This window comes from Rhinopithecus roxellana, chromosome 4, assembly GCF_007565055.1.
Source record: "Rhinopithecus roxellana isolate Shanxi Qingling chromosome 4, ASM756505v1, whole genome shotgun sequence".
NCBI classification, from domain to species: domain Eukaryota; kingdom Metazoa; phylum Chordata; class Mammalia; order Primates; family Cercopithecidae; genus Rhinopithecus; species Rhinopithecus roxellana.
In genome coordinates this window covers 64,910,138-64,932,098 of record NC_044552.1, presented here as the reverse complement: position 1 = coordinate 64,932,098, position 21,961 = coordinate 64,910,138, and the positions used below count along the sequence as shown (strand labels likewise).

At 38.7% G+C, this 21,961-nt stretch overlaps 1 protein-coding gene across 4 annotated transcripts; it reads left to right on the top strand.

The window, feature by feature from the left end:
* The first annotated feature begins 2,784 nt into the window (after positions 1-2,784).
* On the top strand, positions 2,785-20,663 carry SLC17A2 (solute carrier family 17 member 2). 4 transcript variants are annotated; one of them, XM_010364942.2, is made up of 12 exons: positions 2,785-3,199; positions 7,880-7,989; positions 9,882-10,093; positions 12,370-12,603; positions 12,689-12,776; positions 14,875-14,961; positions 16,357-16,475; positions 16,606-16,767; positions 17,583-17,715; positions 17,805-17,952; positions 18,757-18,847; positions 19,971-20,448. In XM_010364942.2, exons 2-12 carry the CDS (start codon positions 7,962-7,964, stop codon positions 20,103-20,105), a joined length of 1,437 nt encoding a protein of 478 aa, XP_010363244.1. In that variant the 5' UTR covers positions 2,785-3,199; positions 7,880-7,961; the 3' UTR covers positions 20,106-20,448. The 4 variants fall into 4 exon arrangements, with proteins under 4 accessions (XP_010363244.1, XP_010363248.1, XP_010363264.1 ...); XM_010364946.2 differs by lacking the exon at positions 17,805-17,952 and having other exon boundaries at positions 19,971-20,663; XM_010364962.2 differs by lacking the exons at positions 2,785-3,199; positions 17,805-17,952 and having other exon boundaries at positions 7,913-7,989; positions 18,757-18,882.
* The last annotated feature ends 1,298 nt before the right edge of the window (positions 20,664-21,961 follow it).

Genomic DNA, 21,961 nt, shown 5'->3' with positions numbered 1-21,961 from the left:
CATGTGTTCTCATTGTTCAGCTCCCATTCCTAAGTGAGAACATGTGGTGTTTGGTTTTCTGTTCCTGCCTTAGCTGTTAATGTCAGGCCAGAGAGATTTAAATTTTTAAGGATCTCTGGACTTTTCTTCTACATTACTCTTGATGTTTATAAATGTTACAGATATAACTTCTTTAATTTCATTAAATGTATATACCTTATTGAGTTGATTTAACTGAGTTGACTTTGTTATATGAAAATCATGATTGGGAGTGAGGGGTTTAAACCAGCTACCGAGATCTTGATTGTTGGTGGTGAAGCAATGCGAGAATTCATTCATTCAGTAAACTAATGCTTATTAAGCATATACTGTCTTAGTCTGTTCAGACTGCTATAACAAAATATCATAAACTGGGTGACTTATAAACAACAAAAAATTTATTTCTTACAGTTCTGGAGGTGGGAAGGCTAAGATTAAGGCTCTGGCAAATTTAGTGTCTGGTGAGGACCTGCTTATTGATTTACAGGTAGCCATCTTTTTGCCGAATCCTAACATGGCAGAAGGGTTGAATAAACTCCCTTGGGTTTCTTTTATAAGGACACTAATCCTAGTTATGAGGTTTCTGCCCTCATGGCATAACTACTGCCCAAAGGCCCCTCCTTCTAATATTATCACTTTGTGGGTTAGGATTTCAACATGAGTTTTGAGAGAATACATACATTTGGATCATAGCACATACCATAGGACAGACACTGTGCCAAGAATTGTGGATATAGTGATTCTCAAAATGAACAAGATCCCTTCAGAGAGCTCGCAAAATCCAACTATAAAATTATGCTTTTTAAACAAATTATGCAGTTTGAAGAATCTACTCTGAATCTTACTTGTGTCATTGAACACTTTCGGCCACTCTTTCCTGATTATATTAAATATTTACTCTTGTTTGGAGGATCCAGTCTCAGTTACTTTTTCTACTGGAACTGGTACCGGCTCATGCTCTGCCTTGATGCAAATTAAGAAAATATCATACCTTTTGGGTAAATTAAGCCAAGAAAGCTCTCATTTCTTTTCTTTCTTTTCTTCTTTGTTCTTTTTTTTTTTTTTTTTTTTTTTGACAGGGTCTTGCTCTGTTGCCTAGGCTGGAGTGCAGTGGCGCAATCTCAGCTCACTGCAGCCTTGACCTCCAGGGCTCAAGCAATCCTCCTGCCTCAGCCTCCTGAGTAGCTAGAACTATAGGCGCATGCCACAACATCAAGCTAATTTTTGCTTTTTTTTTTGTGGAGACAGGCTCTCCCTATGGTGCTCAGGCTGGTCTTGAACTCCTGGGCTTATGCGATTCTCCTGCTTCAACCTCCCAAAGTACTGGGATTACAGGCATGAGCCACTGCCCCTGACCATTATGACTATTTTCATTGGCTTATCAGGCAAATGATAACTATAATAAACCAATCACCAGAATTTTTAATTAAAGAAAGGAAGAAATGTTTCAACTCTTCCTGCTAACCCTCTGTCCCTCAAAAGGGTACGCTGAATGTTGTCCTCCAAAGACATCCATGTCCTAATCCCTGGAACCTGTAAATATATTACCTTATATGACAAAAGGGACTTTACATGTTTAATAAGTTAAGAATTTTGAGATGGGCAGATTTTCCTGAATTTTGCAGATGGGACCTAGTGTAATCACAAGAATCGCAAGGGTCCTTATAAGAGAGAGGCAGAAGAGTCAGAATAAGAGAAAAATACTTGAAGATGTTACACTGCTGGCTTTAAGGTGGAGGAAGGGCCCAGAGCCAAAAAATGCAGTGGTCACTACAAGCTGAAGAGAAAAAGAAATGGATTTTCCCCTAAAGCCTCTGGAGGGGGCACAACCTTGCCAATACCTTGAGTTTGGCTCACCGAAACCCATTTTGGACTTCTGACCTTTAGAACTGTAAATAAATAAATAATTGTGTGTTGTTTCAAGCCACCACAGTTGCGGTAATTTACTACAACAGCAATAAAATAGAATTAAATACAGATATCTGAGGAGTTGAGTAGGATAAGCCTACTCCAGCACATTATGTGGGGAGTATGCTGAGACTCACTAGGATGGGGGAACTCAATTAAGGAAGTTTGAAGCTGATAAAGCCAGAGAGGGAAGGCTCTCACCTCATTTTATAAGGTTTGCGTCACACTAGGAAAATCCAATAGCAACCAGAGTCTCAAAATTAATAATTACAAATAGGACACAATTCCAAGAGTCAGAAGCCAAGCAGGAACTGGATTAGGAAAGACATGCATGATATGAAACAGGAAGGAGGGCTACAATGCAGCTTCCTGGGAAGTTGCCAGGGTAGTCACGGTTCACATTCATTAGGCTGTGGGCACCAAATGTGTATGGAAAATCTAATTGACTTAACTGAACTCCTAAAGAGGAATGAACACCTCATTTATTGAAGAGCTACTACCAATTAGCATATGTATTTCACTTGTTCAATAACCCCATGAGTAGAGTATCACAATCCTTGCTTTACTAAAGCGGAAGCCAATTCAAAGAGGTTCAGTGACTTGTCCAAGCTCAGGGAAAACACTAGGAAGTGAATATGGGTCTGACTCCATCTCTGATTTCAGGAGCCCTGCCCTTTCTTCCACACCATGCCCCCTTGCTTTCAGAAAAAAAGGCTTGTTGACTGAATGGTTGTATGCACAGTTCAAAGCAGAAACACGCGATGACATCTTTTGAGATACTCTAACAGTGAGAACTTGAAAATGAAGTTAAAAATTAAGCGGCAAAGCCAAACCGAGGCTTTCTGAGAAAGTGGGGCCAAACCTGGTGCTGTCTGACTGCCAGGTGGCTCATTATTTATCCCTGTAAAACCCTGCAAAACTATTTGAAAGGGAAGAAGGGACAGAAAACTCCCTCCTTTTCCAAGTTAGCCTTATAGTCTAGGGCTTAAAATACTGGTTTAATGGTGAAGGTAAGTGCTTTTCTTTTTTATGGGTAGAAGGATAATTACCAGTTTACCAAAGGTCCGTTAAGGGGAGGGAACAGTTTTAGGAGAAGTCAGAGAAAAGACATTAACAGCAACATAAGGATCTCCATCTGGTAATATTGCCTAATTCCAAAATGAAGAGACTTTCTGAAAAAGATAACTGATTCAATCAAGACCCTAGGGCAAGGCTTGAGAAGCCACTGGTACCAATGGACACTGTGGACAATGGTCATTTCTCCAAGGACGCTGTGAGTATTAACCGTGATGCTGTGATTAGTTGAACTGGATTTGGCTGTGGATGAAATACTGATCATAACTGACAAGATTTGTGTTTGGGACTGTGGCTAACGAGTCTTTTCAGACTTCTATATGAATTTGAAATGGTCCCTCAGGAAAAGGAGAACATGGCCGCGTGCAGTGGCTCACGCCTGTAATCCCAGCACTTTGGGAGGCTGAGGCGGGCAGATCACTTGGGGTCAGGAGTTTGCCTGGCCAACACAGTGAAACCATGTCTCCACTGAAAATACAAAAATAAGCTAGGCGTAATGGCGCGTGCACCTACGCACGTGCGTAGTGCACGTGCCAGCTATTCAGGAGGCTGAGGCAGGAGAATTGCTTGAACCCGGGAGGTAGAGGTTGCAGTAGTTGAGATCATGCCACTGCACTTCAGCCTAGGTGACAGAGTAAGACTCTGTCTCAAAAAGATAATAATAATAAAAGGAAAGAGAACGTGACCAAAGATGAATAAGACTGAAGGCAAGAAAATTGTATGCTTGGAGAGATCACCTAGCTTGTTGCTTTCATTGTACAGCTAAGAAAAGGCACCCAGGGACATTGCGGTCAGCACCAATTTCTCAGAAAGATAGGCAGTTGATGAGAGGGTCCTCAGTTTTTCTAACACTGAAGGAATTGCTTCTTCCTATGTTTTCTGGTGAACTCCCCCCACTCATCTTGTGGATTCCAGGCTAGAAGAATCCACTTTTGAAAAGTAGCATTTAAAACCAATTTAACAACCAATCGAAGGCACTTTTATAGAAATATATTTCATTTGCTGTAGGCCTGTACTTACGGATCTGAGAGGGCCAGACTACCAATATTGTGACTGTTTATTATTATTGCTGTTGCTAGTATCTAGAATATTATACAATCTTTAACACTTTGCAATTTACGAGGCATGTCTCATAGCTTTGTTTTCACTCCAAACTGCCCAGTGAAGTAACATTATCCCAATTCTTCCCATAAAACAGTGCAAGTCCTGAGAGTTTATGAAACTTTACCAAGTTTACTCAATTTGGGAATGGCAGAGCAGAATTCAGTCCTTGAATACCCTCCCAACTGCAGGTTCATGCTCTTTGATCTAGGTGTAACATTTACTCTGAGTAAACTAGGACTCTGGGCTAACAGAGATGATGCAAGACAGGCTGGATATTAGGAGAATCTAAGAGCCATCTAACAACCATTATAATAAAATGATGAGTTCTAGACTTAAAAAAAGGGGAAAACCTGTTTTTTCACTTATGCCTATACCATAATATGTACATTATTGATTTTTTTCTCAAATTCAACCTATACTGTGTCAAGTAATTTTTTTAATATAACATTTTCCTTTAACTTAATTTCAATTCAGTTTTCTGTGTCTACTTACAACTTTGGCACTAGAATTCACAATTTTTTTTTTTTTTTAGAGGCATAGCTCCTTAAAGGGAAGCGTTCTGACACTGTTACATGTTCTCAATTGTTTGCGAATAGGCTAATAATTATTCCACTGTCTCTAACTACATATCAACCATGCCAGTGTTCAGGCTCCATAATTTTATTAGCTTCTGTGCTTATTTTGGAAAAATATTTCCCATTACTATGAAAGACCTCAGTTTAGAATGGTTTGGCATGTTAGCCTGATTTCTGCATTTGTCTCATGCAAAGGAAAATAGGAAATGAAGAACTGAAATTACCTATTGATACAAAATCAAAGTAGCATTTGAAACCATAAAACTTAAGTAGGGCTTTTCATCCTTTCTCATTAGACAGCAGCAGAGAATGGGAAGAAAAACTGAAGTGATGGGTTTGTGATACAATTCCAGTAACATAAAGAGCAAGGAGAAGTAGTTTTGTTGTGTTTATGTTTAATATTCAAAGCTTAACTTAAAAGGATTTTTCATCATCAAATTTCCTTCTAGAATAAATGATTAGAACTTGATTTAAAATGTACAAATTCTCCTGTATAATACCTCAAAATGGAGCTATCTCATTGAGTTTTAAGCTTGTGCTTAAAATATTATGAAAATAAAGGGGAAGTTGTATTAACAAGCAGCAGTCTGGGCATTAGGGGATCTGGTGCTGGCTCTGTGCAACATGTGGTTTCAGGCAACTTTTCAAATTTTCTGTACACAAATTTTCTTATCAATAAAATGAACAGTTGGGCCAGAAGATCGCTGAGTCTCTTTCAGCTTTCAGTGTTTCTAAGATTGGAGAAGTTGGTGGGAAAGCTTTAAGTGGAGTGTAAGTAATTGCAGCTGCATGTACAGTTAAAGAGTTGCCTTCAGCCAAGCCACGGGATCTTGCATAAAAAGTGAAATCAAATAGAAAACGGTCCAAACTCTGGGTTTGACCACAGGTGACTTCAGCTAGAATCTGAGTGTAGAGCAATGAGCTGAACTCCTGATATCCAGATGTTAGCAAGACTTGGAGGCTTTCTAAAGCAAAGCAACAACCAATATCTATCCTGGTGCTGACCTGATCTTACTAGCAATTGGGCCTCCATTTGGGTCCATTGTACAAAACAGTAACAACAACAACAAAAACCCAAACACCCAAAATTCAAAATTTAGATGGAGAGACATTATTCTCAGAATTCTAGAGATACTTGGAAAGCAGAAAACTATACTTGCCATGCTGATGAAGTCCAATTATTGTTCTTTTAAGCACATTTAGCTACTTCTGAATATAAAATGAGTATCTACTAATTATTTACAAAATCACTTGGTAAATATAGAAAATCACAAAGAATGAAGTGACCATCCTGTTTTGTAACCCAGAAATAGTCATCACCAGCACTTGTGTGAATCAGTTTCTATTCCTGTATGTGGACGTGCATAGCGCACCCTGCTTTGTACACTAGAGTACTAGCATTTTTCTAATGTAATTCAATATTGTTGAAAACATTTTAAAATAGCTTCCATCACAATAATCTATCAAATTGACTTGCCAGACTCTCATTATTAGGTCAATTTATCTCTAACATTATGTGGTCATGAGTAATACTATAAAGGATATTTTTGGACAAAATTTTTCATCTCTGCCTTTCCTTATAATCCTTCAGCCTTAAGGTCACAGATTATGAATATCTTTAAAGGTGTGGACAAGTCTTTTAAGTTTTGTGTGCAAAAGCAGTGCAAAGCCTTGAATGATAAAATATAGGTTTGATACATGTGTTTTTTGTTTGTTTTGAGATGGAGTCCTGCTCTGTCCCTCAGGCTGTAGTGCAGTGGCACCATCTTGGCTCACTGCAACCTTTGCCTCTTGGGTTCAAGAAATTATGCTGCGCCCTGGCTCAAGCCTGTAATCCCAGCACTTTGGGAGGCCGAGACGGGCGGATCACGAGGTCAGGAGATCTAGACCATCCTGGCTAACACTGTGAAACCCCGTCTCTAATAAAAAATACAAAAAACTAGCCGGGCGAGCTGGCGGGCGCCTGTAGTCCCAGCTACTCAGGAGGCTGAGGCAGGAGAATGGCGTGAACCCAGGAGGCGGAGCTTGCAGTGAGCTGAGATCTGGCCACTGCACTCCAGCCCGGGTGACAGAGTGAGACTCCTTCTCAAAAAAAAAAAAAAAAGAAATTATGCTGCCTCAGCCTCCTTAGTAGCTGGGACTACAGGCATGTGCCACCACACCCAGCTAATTTTAGTATTTTTAGTAGAGATGGGGTTTCACCATGTTGGCCAGGCTGGTCTCGTCTCGAACACCTCACCTCAAGTGATCCACTCACCTCAGTCTCCCAAAGTGCTGGGATTACAGGTGTGAGCCACTGCACTCAGCCGATACATGTGCTTTTAAAGTCATAGAAGCTTCAGATGTCTTCAGGGATTTTAAAAAAATTAAAAAGTAAAGTCATAGAAGCTTCAATTTAGGAATGAATGGAAAATTGACGATATTCTTAGGATATGGATTTTTCCTAAAATAAACAAAATGTATGTATCCCCAAACATAGTTTGATTAGTGTACAAATATTAAATTAAACATGTCCATATTTAGAGCCATGAATTCTCTTTGCCTGTCACAATAGCTGGATTTATTCACAATTATAGTAAGAAGTACCTGTTCATTATAATTTTCTAGGTGACATGAAGACTGTCAGTCCAATCAAGTGTCCACATTGTGTGAGAATAAACATTTTAAACCTTTAGTTGTAATACATATTAGTGTTATGTAATGCCATCCTTCATGTTCGAAGGCGCATGGAACATTGTTCTGGTGGTACAGAGGGGAGAGAAACACCATCAGAATGAAAGGAAAGACTGTTTGGAACCTTACTCCTTCGCTCTTGAGCTTAGTTTAATTGTCCTGTCTTATGGTCTGCCACCAGCAATACTACTCCTCACCTTTGCATGCTTCTGTGTGGTTTAATAAAGTACATGCAATTTTTCATTTAATTCTTCCAGCTGCACTCAGAAAGGAGCCTTATCTTCATTGAACAGATGAGGAAATGAATGATTAGAGAATTTAAATGACTAACTCTAGGTCACACAGCTGGAACTTATAGCCAGATTTCTTTTTAACAATCCTGTAACCAAAAGCATACCAGTGGTGCCCTATAAAATGTAAGTTATGGAGCTGTGTTGGGTCAAAACTTTTACTGATGCTAAGAGGAGGCAACATTAACAAGGGGAAATTATTTCTGTATTATGTTTTGGATTATGTTCTCTCCATAGATAAAAGACTGTTGTAGTAAAAGAGATTCAGGGCACAGGGAAACTCCACCACAAAGTGTGGTACCATTTCCCACAGAAGCTAATGGACGGGAAGCCTGCCACCAGGAAAGGTAAAGCCACTGCTCTTGTTTGCAGGCTATGTTAATAAGCTGAAGCTTATTCCAACACATTTACACACCCCTGCATCACACTGCCCCTTGGTAAAGATACTCCCAGTGTAACATTGGAGCCAGCTCCAGCCCCAGTCCTATTGCTTTTTCCTTAGACCCACAAAGTCATCTGTCAGAAATTAAGCCAAATAAGCAATACATCCTGGGATCTAGGGAGTGGAATAAGTTTTGGGAAAGTCTTTTTTTTTTCTTTTTCTTTTTCTTTTTTGATGGAGTCTTGCTCTGCCTCCCAGGCTGGAGTGCAGTGGTGTGATCTCAGCTCACTGCAACCTCTGCCTCTTGGGTTCAAGTGATTCGCATGCCTCAGCCTCCTGAGTAGCTTGGACCACAGGCATGCACCACCATGCCCAGCTGAGTTTTTGTTTTTTAGTACAGATGGAGTTTCACCGTGTTAGCCAGGATTGTCTCGATCTCCTGACCTCGTGATCCACCCGCCTCGGCCTCCCAAAGTGCTGGGATTACAGGCATGAGCCACCACGCCTGGCCCAGGAAACTCATTTTAAACCAACCTACGTATGAATTCCTACTATAATATTCTCGCCAAATGGCTGGCTCTTTCTCCTGAGCTTGGAAACCTCCAGTAAAATGGAAATAATTATTTCCCAGATCACCACTCTTATCTGTGAGATTTTTTGGCCATTAAAAATTATTTCTTCCATTATATTCTTATCTGTGTCTTCATAGGTTTTCTCTTCCTTTCACTTTAGTGTTTTCCTTCAAATAAGCAGGAAAAATCCAATCTATCATGCACATGGGAACCCTTTCAATATTGCTCTGTGGTTGTTCCACTTTATGGGGATGCTTTTAAAGAAAAAATTTGTCCGTTCAATACATTGAATATCTTCCAGGACCACATCACCTACAAGCTTTGTAAAAATAGTTCTACACATGAATTTTTTTTTTTTTTTTTTTTTTTTTTTTTTTTTTTTTTTTTTTTTTTTTTTTTTGAGACTGAGTCTTGTTCTGTCACCCAGGCTGGAGTGCAGTGACATGATCTTGGCTCATTGCGACCTCTGCCTCCTGGGTTCAAGTGATTATCATTACTCAGCCTCCCGAGTAGCTGGGATTACAGGCATGCACCACCATGCCCGGGTAATTTTTGTATTTTTAGTAGAGATGGGGTTTCACCATGTTGGCCAGGCTGGTCTCGAACTCCTGACCTCAAGTGATCCTCCTGCCTTAGCCTCCCAAAATGCTGGGACTACAGCACCCCACGCAATTTTTATTTTTTTAAGTTGAGCATATGTGAAGGCAGGGCCTAGTGACACGTAGCAAAAACATTTCCAAGGAGACATTACACTAGGGAATTAGTCGAAGTGTTCTTTTAAAGTACTATCTCTCAAATGTGTTAAAAGAGAATCCTTGGATGTGCAATACCTTAATTCAAAGGCAGCTCATTATGTATAAACTCTCAAGCTTTGTGATAAACAAATGTGCATAACGGATGGCACTATTGACTTGCAGCCCAGAGAATTTTACTGATGCTGAGACGGTTGTGTGACTGGCTCTGCCACTGTCATCCCCATTCACTTTGTTTTGGAGCAATATGACATAAATGCCTTACATTTGGGTTTTCTCTATTTATCATCTGCTTCCTAACCCCTTGAAAGATAGCCATATTTGCTTTACTTGGTTATAAGATCCCATATTCAATGTCTTGAAGCCAACCAAATCATTTGACAAAGTGGGTTTGTAGTGCTGGCTATTTTGGTGAAAAAAAGACAATGAGATTTCATGTCATCTAAAGTTCTATCAGATCTAGCTGTGGGAGAAAGGAAAAGAAGGGGGTTTCGGTCAGGATGCTCATTGCATACATGTGTGTTGTTCTCTAGGTCCAGATTTCTGTTCATTACGCTATGGGCTGGCTCTTATCATGCACTTCTCAAACTTCACCATGATAACTCAGCGTGTGAGTCTGAGCATTGCAATCATCGCCATGGTGAACACCACTCAGCAGCATGGTCTATCTAATGCCTCCACTGAGGGGCCTGTTGCAGACGCCCTCAATAACTCCAGCATATCCATCAAGGAATTTGATACAAAGGTAAGTATGACAGAAAATAGGGCTCTTTGTTGAGAGGAAAAAACTTTGAAAGGAAGGCATAGATCTTGATTCTGTGGAGTATAGAAGTATACATTTCCAATGACAAACTAAAACTGACTGGAACTATTTTTCTTTGAGACATTGATTACTTCTATAATAAAAATAAGATTTCATTGAGGTTATTATGATTATAAGGTGGGGGAACTGTAGGATTAAATGTGAAAAATTTAAAAATGGAACAGTTTATGTGATGTCTTCAATGAAAAACTAGGTATTACCTAGGCACATTCTTATAAGTAACTCAATCCTATCCAGTTCTCTGCCTGTTTTACTGTTTCTGAGCAATTTTATAACCCTGTAAATTCTATATAACAAATAGAAATGCAAACAATTCTTGTCCATAGCTTTGCAAATAAATTTTGCCAAGAGAAAAATCAGTTAAAACTTTTCTCCACTCACCTCCCAGTTGAAATCAGCCAATTTTGCTGTTTGTTTGTTTATTTATTTTTTGAGATAGAGTCTTTCTTTGTCATTCAGGCTGGAGTGCAGTGGCGTGATTTCAGCTCACTGCAGCCTCCGCCTCCTGGGTTCAAGCGATTTTCCTGTCTCAGTCTCCTGAGTAACTGGGACTAAGGGGGCGTGCCACGACTGCTGGCTAATTTTTGTATTTTCAGTAGAGACAGGGTTTCACTAGGCTGGTCTCGAACTCCTGACCTCAGGTGATCCACCCGCCTTGGCCTCCCAAAGTGTTGGGACTGCAGGTGTGAGCCACTGCACCGGGCTCTGCTGTATATTTAAAGTATATTTCAGCATTGCTTCCTGCTTGTGTTTTGCGTGATTCTTTGAGTTTTCCTTTGAACCAGTTATAACATCTTATTTATTCCCTCCATTAATCAATGAGTTAAATAAAATCTTTGTTGTATGCTTATTTTACATTTATATGGAAACCATGAATTTACCCAATTAAAAAAATTATCCTTTAAATTATCTTGTACTGTACATTTCCAATGTCATCCCTATAATTCATGATTAATGAATTTATTACATTGGACCCAGCTTATTTACAATGAGTACATAAATTTATTGTCTCCAGTCTTTCCTCCATTATCCCATCTACATATCCACACTGAGTAGTTTCACTATTCAGGAATCTTGGATACCTTCAAGTTGTCAAACATACAGTGTTCACTGGACATGCTGTGTTCCTCCAGAATTTGGACCTACTTCTCAGCACACTCACATCTGTTATCAATGACCCATGGAAAGTTTTGCTCTGGGCAAGCCAGAGTTCCTGTTAGTTTCTTCCAAATGCTACAAGTTCACTTTTGCTAGTTCTTCCAATGAGATAAATTTTTGCTTTTTGACTTTCTATAAATCATAGTCATTTTTCAAGGGATAGTTCAAATATTGCTTCCTTTCTGGGACTTTCCCGAATTATTCTTTTTCCTCTCAAAGTTGCTGTTTTATTTATATTCATCCTCAAATCCTGATTCTCACATGATTCATATACCTTGTATTATTTATTGGTTTTTTGAGTGGGTAAAATATTTCATATTTTATATCCTTTGGCTCTCTACTTTATAGCATGATGCCAGATATTTAGGGGTCTTATTGCATTTATTTTTTATTTTATTTTAAAATCTATTTTATTTATTTATTTCATTTATTTTAAAATCTATTTATTTTTAGGTAAATATTCAGGTAATGTAATTTATATAATTATTTAGGCATTTTAGGTAGTTATTTTAAAATAATTCAAATTATTCATTGAGTTATATCAGAAGAATGTGATCTTATTCATTTGTAATATGTGTTTTAGAAACTCAGTTCAGCCAGGGCGGACCATAATTCCCAAACTTGACTTTTCTTTTTAATTAGGTACTGATTTTGGATAAGAGTTCAGCAAAGCTTTGTGTGTGTGTTTTAAAAATTCTTTGATATAAGAGTCAACATGTTACTCAACTTTTACTAGAAGCAAAATAGAGGAGGCACTTTCACAGATGAAATATCTCTCATTGTTTTCTTCCATTTACTTTTTCCTATTATTCATCTATATAATCATTTTCTTTACCTCTTTTCTTCATTTTTTGTTTTTCTCTCCTTCTAAGAAAGCAAATTAGGGGTATAATTGGTTGTTTGGGAAGGTAGGAAGAATATACAGAAAAACAAAAATAGATATTTTATAGTAGGGTCTCACCAACCTCAAGCAACTCTGACTGTAAAGTAGATTTTCATAATAGGACTTCTTGACAAAGAGTTTTCCTATTTTCCCCCAGGCCTCTGTGTATCAGTGGAGCCCAGAAACTCAGGGTATCATCTTTAGCTCCATCAACTATGGGATAATACTGACTCTGATCCCAAGTGGATATTTAGCAGGGATATTTGGAGCAAAAAAAATGCTTGGTGCTGGTTTGCTCATCTCTTCCCTTCTCACCCTCTTTACACCATTGGCTGCTGACTTCGGAGTGATTTTGGTCATTGTGGTTCGGACAGTCCAGGGTATGGCCCAGGTATCCAGATACTTTCTCATTCTGGGTGGGATCCAGATTCCTGAATTCTACAAAATATCAAATGTCTTAATGATTTTCATTTCAGGGAATGGCATGGACAGGTCAGTTTACTATTTGGGCAAAGTGGGCTCCTCCACTTGAACGAAGCAAGCTCACCACCATTGCAGGATCAGGTAAGTGTGCACACATGGGTCATAGCTTTGTCATCTGTTCCATCCTACTGTGTCTTATCGTCTATGAATCAAATGGTTTAGGGAAGAGGGAGAAAAAGTACTACTGAAAAATTCAACAATATAAGACAGTTGCATCACAAATAAGAAAGATGCATCTGCGCAGTAAACACATTGAGGCTTAGAAGTAGAAGAAACTACTGTGAGCTAGGTTTCAGCTCAGAAAAGCCTTAGTAGTCAGAAAAGCCTTGTAGGAAAAAGTTTAAACCTTTAAGAATTGCATAAATGGAAATAAGATCAAGTAAACTATATATACACCATCTTAGCAATGATTTTGCAGTGAGAATTAAGGCTACCACAGCTCTAAGTGGTAAGGAGAGAAATGAGGCTAGAAGAGTTTAGAGTTTCTGTATTATTCTAAGCTCTTGACTATTCTATTGTGAGCTAATTAATTCTCACAACAACCCTCTCAGGTAAGTACCATTTTAAATTCTTATTTTACAGAGAAGGGAGTTAAGGAAGGTGGAGATTAAGAAAATTGCCCAAATACAAATAGCCAGCAGGTGGTAGGTCTGAGATTTAAGCCCGTGCAAATTTTAGCCCCAGAGCAGACACCCTCAATCACTATACTAGACTGCCTTTCCATGGTATGTGATCCTACTAAGGCCTCAACAACTTTATCATTGCTGTTCTTCCCAGCCCGTCATGCTGAGAGTATATACTCGAAGAGCAGAACTAAGATTCCATCAAGCTTCTCACTCCTAGGTCCACTACACAGCTGCATCCTGCAGACTTTTACCTCAAGTAACCCTCCTGCTTTCTTGCTTCCTTCCATCATAGTTGTCCCCACCTCCTCTATTTGCAAATACTATCTGCTGATCTCTCTCTCTTCTAGACTGGTTTCTTTCAACTTTCTTTCCACCAAAACCAAGTTATCTTGCTAAAGTAAAGATGAGGCATTTTTCCTCACCTGCTTGATAATTTTCAATGTGTTCCTTCATGTTTACAGACTAAAGACTGACCTCTTTATTGCATGGATACAAAAGTTCTCAGCCATCTGGCCCCAACCTTATTCCACTCAACTCCCCGGTGCAAGCATGGCTCTAGTGGCACCGGACATTGGCTGCTCCCCACATAGATCTGCACTGCACTTCCCTCTGGCTCTGTTCGCATTAGTTTATATGCCTGGAAAGTTCTTTGACCCTGCTCCTTGTGCCAAAATTCTATCTATCCTATTGTGTAGCTTATGTAAAAACTTCCTAAATCTTATAATTATTGTCAATTATTATTATTACTTCCACACACATTGTAGTTTTATTATCATATTTATATTTTACATCTTTTTTTTTTCAAATTATAGGTTGGAACCCATTAGTGAGTCATAAAATCCATTGAGTGGGTTAAAATCATTATTTTAAAAAATGAATACAATAGAATAGAAATTGTTGGAGTGCATTGGACATGGTAAAGTTAAATATTGATTCATGAAACCATTGTTTGAGGCATATGTGTGTGGTTGTGTGTACAAGTGTTTATGTATATTGGTGTGTGTGTTATGTTACCCTGTAAAATGCATTTCTTATGATGGGTCTCTGTGAATTATGTTTCTTGTTTTTTTTTTTTTTTTTAATGTAGACTCCAAAGCCTACATGGCATTTCACTAGTGACAATCAATTTTATTCACATTTTTCTCTCCAATTGGACCAGAAGCTCTTTGAGGGCAGGGGCTATATCTTACTGAATTTTGTAAGTCTTTCATTTCCTGCCCCCAGCCTCATATTAGATCATACAAGAATGCAACTGTAATCACAAGAAAATACTAATGGGCTATGATAGCAGAGAGTTGCTGTGACAAACTAAGGGATTTAGATTTGGTCACATTGGTGTTGAGGAGTCATTGAAGAATCAGAGGGTTACTATTATTTATTAATTTTAATTATATCATATTACTTTATTGGTGAAAATCTGTGAACAGAAATAATTACTCTCATTGCCCAATAATTCTAAGTCTGCCACCTCACTGTTGGGACAATGTTTAGAGAGGCCATGAAGTCTCAGCCTTTGCTATTTTCATAAGTGTTTTTCTCCCTCTTCCCTTTAGGGTCAGCATTTGGATCCTTCATCATCCTCTGTGTGGGGGGACTAATCTCACAGGCCTTGGGCTGGCCTTTTATCTTCTACATCTTTGGTGAGTCACTTTCTCTTAAATCCTAATGCCTCCATTTCCTGAGCATCCGTTTTGGCACCTACATCACCCACATTCTTCCTATATGAAAGAAAATGTCCTTTATCAAATGGAAGATGATAACAAATGTCAACAGTTGGTATCATTTTTAATCTAGTCACACAATTTGATTAACACCTTCCTGGTGGTTCTGGGAAGCCATATGCACAGGATAGAGGAGTTGACTATTCACATGGCACTGACTTGTGATGCAGTCTTGTGCTTCCATATTAAGCATCTTCTGCAGAATCTCTACCACCACATCTAAAGTGCCTGTTACATGCAGTTAAGATGTCAAAGATAGTGAAGTACATCTTCAATGTGTCTTCATATTTCATTATAATTATTATTTTTGCCCAAGATGCCGTTCACCTATTCTCTACCAAGTTCATCTTGCAAAGCTCGATTCAAATGTGCCCTTCCCCATGGGCCCTTTCAGGGCTTACTCTATCAGATTCTGGCATTCTCTCATTTATGATATTTCCTCTCTAGGTTATGTTGGTGTGTAATTATTTATTTCTCCTTTTCTTTCCACTAAACTGTGAAATGCTTGAGGCAAGGAATCCATTCCATAATGTTTTCATCACTTGGGTGTCATCATAGTGCCTGATTTTTAGCTTTAAAATAAAAGAATCAATGAATCCAGTAAATAGAGGGAATTTAAAGAAAACTAGTCCTCAGAATCTTTTAACATAGAATGTTCTTCAAATAACAAATTCCAATAATAAGACAATTTTCTACACTTGATTTTGTTGTTATAGCCAAATGGTATCATTAAATATAGTCCTGGCCTGAATGGCTTTCTTATTAATGGTGTTAATTATTTTGGTTTGTGCATGTTAACCAGGTATTGTACAGAAATATTTCTTTTGGGAATCCATTATGGATGTATGGCTTGAATACAAATAACACTGTCTTTTGTAAGTGCATTGGAAATTTTTTCCTACCACATGATTTCATGGAAGGTTGTTTCGAGTATGTATGACTGCAATCCTGACTATTCAGATCTTCCACAAGACAATTTATGTATGCATTAAGAAGTTGCTGCTCAAAATACATAACACTATAATCATTGGAGGCTTTAAGGTAGTTAATCAGCTATGCAATGCCATGCTCATGTTATCTCCAGAGGGCTCTGACATTGACAAAAGGTGGCTTTCTATTTGAGACATAGTATCTTAAAAGCTTTAACAGGTTTATAGAAGGATTGAAAGAAAGAATGGGAACATTTAGGTCCTTATGGTAGAATAAGCATTAATTGACTAATGTGTAGAAGGGAGAGGCATGCCACTTCAGAGGAAACTCCCTTCCCCTAGTAAACAAATCTATGTAAAAACTAATTTTATACCTTCTTCCCAGGTAGCACTGGCTGTGTCTGCTGTCTCCTATGGTTCACAGTGATTTATGATGACCCCATGCATCACCCGTGCATAAGTGTTAGGGAAAAGGAACACATCGTGTCCTCACTGGCTCAACAGGTACAGTACATACCTTGTACCTGTGGCCCATGCAGAGGTCTCTAGGGCAGGGTGTGGATCTCCTCACAGATACACAGAGGTACCATCTTGGCTGCTCTAATACTCATGCTGATTAGATATTTCTTTTTAGCCCAGTTCTCCTAGACGTGCTGTCCCCATAAAGGCGATGGTCACATGCCTACCACTTTGGGCCATTTTCCTGGGTTTTTTCAGCCATTTCTGGTTGTGCACCATCATCCTAACATACCTACCAACGTACATCAGTACTCTGCTCCATGTTAACATCAGAGATGTGAGTTTACTTCCTATACTTCTATGAAAACGATAATGGTAATAAGGAGAAAATTCGGTGTTACCTATTACATTCTGGCTTTACATATAACCATTAATTTAACCTTCACAATGACTTTGAGAGAGGCATTGTTAAAATTTCCTTTTCACAGATGTGGAAACAGGACACTTAGAGGTGAGATAACTTGCCTCAGGTTGCACAATACTAAGTGGTAGAGCTGCTGCAGCATCCGTATTCTTAACCACTATGCTATACTACCACACCAGCTGATTCCAAAGTTTCTTTTAGAAATTAATATTGTTGGGCTGGGCGCAGTGGCTCATGCCTGTAATCCCAGCACCTTGGGAGATTAAGGCAGACGGATCATGAGGTCAGGAGTTCAAGACCAGCCTGACCAATATGGTGAAACCCCGTCTCTACTAAAAATACAAAAATTAGCCAGGCATGGTGGCAGGCGCCTGTAATTACAGCTATTCAGGAGGCTGAGACAGGAGAATCGCTTGAACCCGGTAGGTGGAGGTCGCAGTGAGCCAAGATCGTGCCACTGCACTTCAATCTGGGCAACAAAGTGAGACTCCATCTCAAAAATAAAAAACAACCAAGAAATCAATATTGCTTTTCTCTGGATCCCAGAGTGATGCAGCTTCTGGCCCTCTTGTCTGAGACAGTGTTCATCTAGTGTAAAAAATGACGCTAATTTTCCCCCAAACAACCCACAATATCATGGGAGTAAGTTAATGGCTGGTCTGTGTAACTGATAAATTTTGGTGCTAACGTATCTCTGTAACTACTCTGTATAAACTCCCTTCCTTCAGAGTGGAGTTCTGTCCTCTCTGCCTTTTATTGCTGCTGCAAGCTGTACAATTCTAGGAGGTCAGCTGGCAGATTTCCTTTTGTCCAGGAATCTTCTCAGATTGATCACTGTGCGAAAGCTCTTCTCATCTTTTGGTAAGGATAAGCGTGTGGGCTCATTTAACCAATTCCTTTTCTGCACATGGTCTCAGAGGGTTCCCTGACAGCATGTCCTCATTGCCCAGGGCTCCTCCTTCCATCAATATGTGCTGTGGCCCTGCCCTTTGTGGCATCCAGTTACGTGATAACCATTATTTTGCTGATACTTATTCCTGGGACCAGTAACCTATGTGACTCAGGGTTTATCATCAACACCTTAGATATCGCGCCCAGGTAAGAGCTCTACCTGTTTTTTCCCATCCTCCAGACCCCTCCAGAGGTGTTAGACCTTAGTGGTCACCATGAAACTCTTTAATGTTACTGACATGCACTAATGGCAGAAAGATAAATGACTACAAATGTTTGTCTATGGCCATTTTTAGAACAAATGTGGCATTTTTAAAACAACAATTTCCAGCCTTGGCCAGTAATCATTTTGATAAAAAGCTTCCCAAGGTTCCCTAACAGAGATTGAACTGTGTATGTTCGGAAAAGGCCCACACATGTGATTTGGAAAAGTTTCCATGGTGTTGTTCATATTAGCTACCATATATATATATACAGTCATAATAAGCCAGCTCCTGTGCCAAGACTTGCCATGTATCAACACATCTAATCCTCATAGTTACATTAGGTAAGTCCTATTGTTATCCCCATTTTATAAGGGAGAATGCTGAGGCACAAGGTTAAATGGTGTGACTATGGTCACATAAAGGCAGAGCCAAGATTTGGACCCCGGGGATTTTGGCTTTGGAGTCTGTGTCCTGCCCGTTGCACCAACTGGCTTCTACACTGAGCTTCCAGGGTAAAGAAACTCGGTTCCCAGAGAGACTGCATTGCTCCCTGGTTATTGACTCCGTAGGTTGGTAATTTCAGGTTTGGCAAATAGACATTGCCCTGAATGTCTTTAGGTGAATGAAAAACTGCATTAAGCAAAATGACTTTGCCATAAGAGCTGAACTGTGTTGAAGTTGAGTTGCTGCAGAAGCTGTAGGTGGCTTTCTATACAAAATCATTTATAAAATCATCTTCCCATAGATATGCAAGTTTCCTCATGGGAATCTCAAGAGGATTTGGGCTCATCGCAGGAATCATCTCTTCCACTGCCACTGGATTCCTCATCAGTCAGGTTGGGCCAGTTTATTGAACATCTTTAAGTGGCAGGTATTGTTTTAGGTGTTGTAGATACACACGGTGCTCACAAGGTCTGGATGGCAACACAATTACTCTATTTACATGAGCCTCTAAATCAGACTCTGATAGGTCAGATTTCCCAGGGAAAGAAAAATATAAGCTTATTTTCTCAAGATGAATAGACATGAGATTGATTAAAATGAGCTGTTCTGGTGCAGAAGACAGCATGTATGACTTCCTAGAGGTACATGAGCATGAAACAATTCTTAGTTATGAATAGAATGAATTACACATGTCAAGGAATAGCAAGAGATGAAAACAGGGGGGCATAAGAAGATCATGAAGAATATGTTCAGACTAATTCCAATTTTTAAAAAATCACAAAAAGGAAACAAAGTATCCCAAGGCCTGTTTAAAGACAATTTAATGGCTGAAAAGAGATTAGCTGTGAGACATTGCAAGGAGGCTTTCTCAGTGTTTGGAAATGCAGGCTCATGAGGAAGACGAAAAGACAGACCCAGGCAGGGATGGAAGAACTGACGAGAACCAACTTACAAAGAGAAGTTTTATTTTTTACTGTATTTCTATGTGATCAAGTTGCCAGGTTAATATTTGACTAAACTGCTAGGAATCCACTGTGACTATAATGCTGGAAATTACTTAGTAGGGCTTTCTGAGGAGAGTCACACAGAAGACCAAATAGAACTTGTGTTGAATTGAGATGGTTTGTAGTGATAGATGTCAACAGCCAAAACCAAACCAAACCAAACCAAATCAAAACAAAACAAAAAAAAACAGAGAAGACACAAACACGATGCCATGGTGTCATTTTAGGCATAATTTTAAATCAGTAATATTATACATTGAAATCCAAATTTTCAGAAAAACATTAGTGTATTTTATTTTTATTTAAAGAAATAACTATCTCAACTCAGAATCCGATGTGCATTTTGGCCATTTTGTTTCCAATAGTTTCATAAACTTTCTTAAGTAGCTACTGCACATTGTTCATTATATTCCTTGTGATCAACATTGCAATACACAACTTGGAGGGCTTCTAGAACTGGTGTAGAAGGAGCTTGTGAGATTGATCATTTTTCTGTGTTTTTTACCTCTAGGATTTTGAGTCTGGTTGGAGGAATGTCTTTTTCCTGTCTGCTGCAGTCAACATGTTTGGCCTGGTCTTTTACGTCACATTTGGGCAAGCAGAACTTCAAGACTGGGCCAAAGAGAGGACCCTCACCCGCCTCTGAGGACATAAAGTTACAAACTTAATTGCAGTACTGAGCATGAACTTTTTAAACATTTTTTACTTATCTTCATATTCTTGACCATAGACTCAGCAGTTCTTAACTCTGGCTGTGTGTTAGTCTTCCCTGGGGAGCCTTTATAAGATACTGATGCCTGGGACTCACTCCAGAGATTCTGAATGAATTGGTCTGGGGTGGAACCCAGATACCACTAATTTTTAGATACTCCTTAGAGGTTTCTAGTATGTACCTGGGGTTGACAACAGCTGGACAAACTTGAAAATTCATGTGGCCTTTGAATTTTCCTCATTGGAAAGTACTAAATAAATAAAAATTCATGTGAAAATGATCACTGATAAATATCTTCATGGTGGGGCAGATTATTGGATACAGAGAAGATCTGCTCGGAATTGCAACCATATGTTACGGAACTCAGCACCCACCAGAACTGTAAAGTTATAATCCCCAGAATTAAAGTTTTTATTATTTTTTATACATTGTAAAACATGGATGTTTATTTATGTGGTTAAATTCTATTAAAATTTACATGCTAAAATAAAATAGACCATTTTCAAATTATTTAGATTCAGATATTTCCATCAGATTAAGCAGATATTTATCCTAGTCCAATTGCAAGAGATTAATGATGAGAAAACGATCAAGAAAAGATTACATAAATGAGGTTAACTTAGAAATCAAGGACAGAGAAGATAGAATTGGAAAGCTTGTATTGTAAGAAGAATGGATGTAAAGGAAGGCAATGTAGATACTTCCAGAAGGGATAGCAATATAGTTTAGACCATATGATGAAAATTGGAGGGAGATGACAGAGACACTTTCAAGTGAAATGACAATTTATATGGGGGAGAAAAATATTGAAGATATAACAAGATGAGAAAAGGCATAGAAATGTATCACGTACAAGGCATAGAAATGTATCACATACAAGAGAAGTTCTTTTTGAGGGTCGAAAAAGATAATTTAACCTTCTTCATATTTTTCTTACTTTCCCAAGATACTCAGATAGGCAGCATCAACTCTAACAGGAGATAATTTGGCTCCTAACACTTAAAACATATCCTTTAGGTTGTCTCCTCACACAGAGATGATTCTGGTTTTGCCACATGTCTAGAGAGGAGGTTCTCACCATATTTTAAATCCTATTTAAAAACTGCTAGGACAAGAACCTTGGGCTAATTCAGCAGATGAAGAGAATCTCCTAATGCAAATCAACGTGTATTTTTGAGCAGGTTTTTCAGAAAAACAGTGTCAGGCCCTGAGAATGATACTAAGATGAGAACATTGATTTTGCCTTCATGGTATTGACAATATAAAGAGAAAGGGGGGTTTTCAGAAAGCTAAAAGAAGAAGTACAAGAAAAAAGAAAGACAGAGTATAATAGGTAGTCAAATTATGTACAGAAAAAAAGACCAAAGAAGGGTAGGGGCAGACAACCCAACTAAAAAATGGGCCAACGACTTGAACAGGGACTTCGTAAAAGAGAAAATGCAAGTGGCTCCTTAACATATAAAAAGATGTTCAACTTCATTAGTCATTACAGAAATGAAAATCAAAACTGCAATGAAATGCCACTATAAAATCAACATAATGGATAAAATAAAAGACGATGGAAGACAAAATGTTGCCAAGCGTGTGGAGCAACTGGAACTTTCATACGCTACGAATGTGAACTTTGGAAAGCTGCTCAGCAATATCTCCTAAAGTTAAATGTACAATTCCAGTGACTCAGACGTTTTACTTAGAAATGCACATATACATCCGTAAAACATGCACAACAATGTTCATAGGAGCACTATCTGTAATAGCCCAAACAGGAAGTTGTCTGTTAAGAGAAGAAT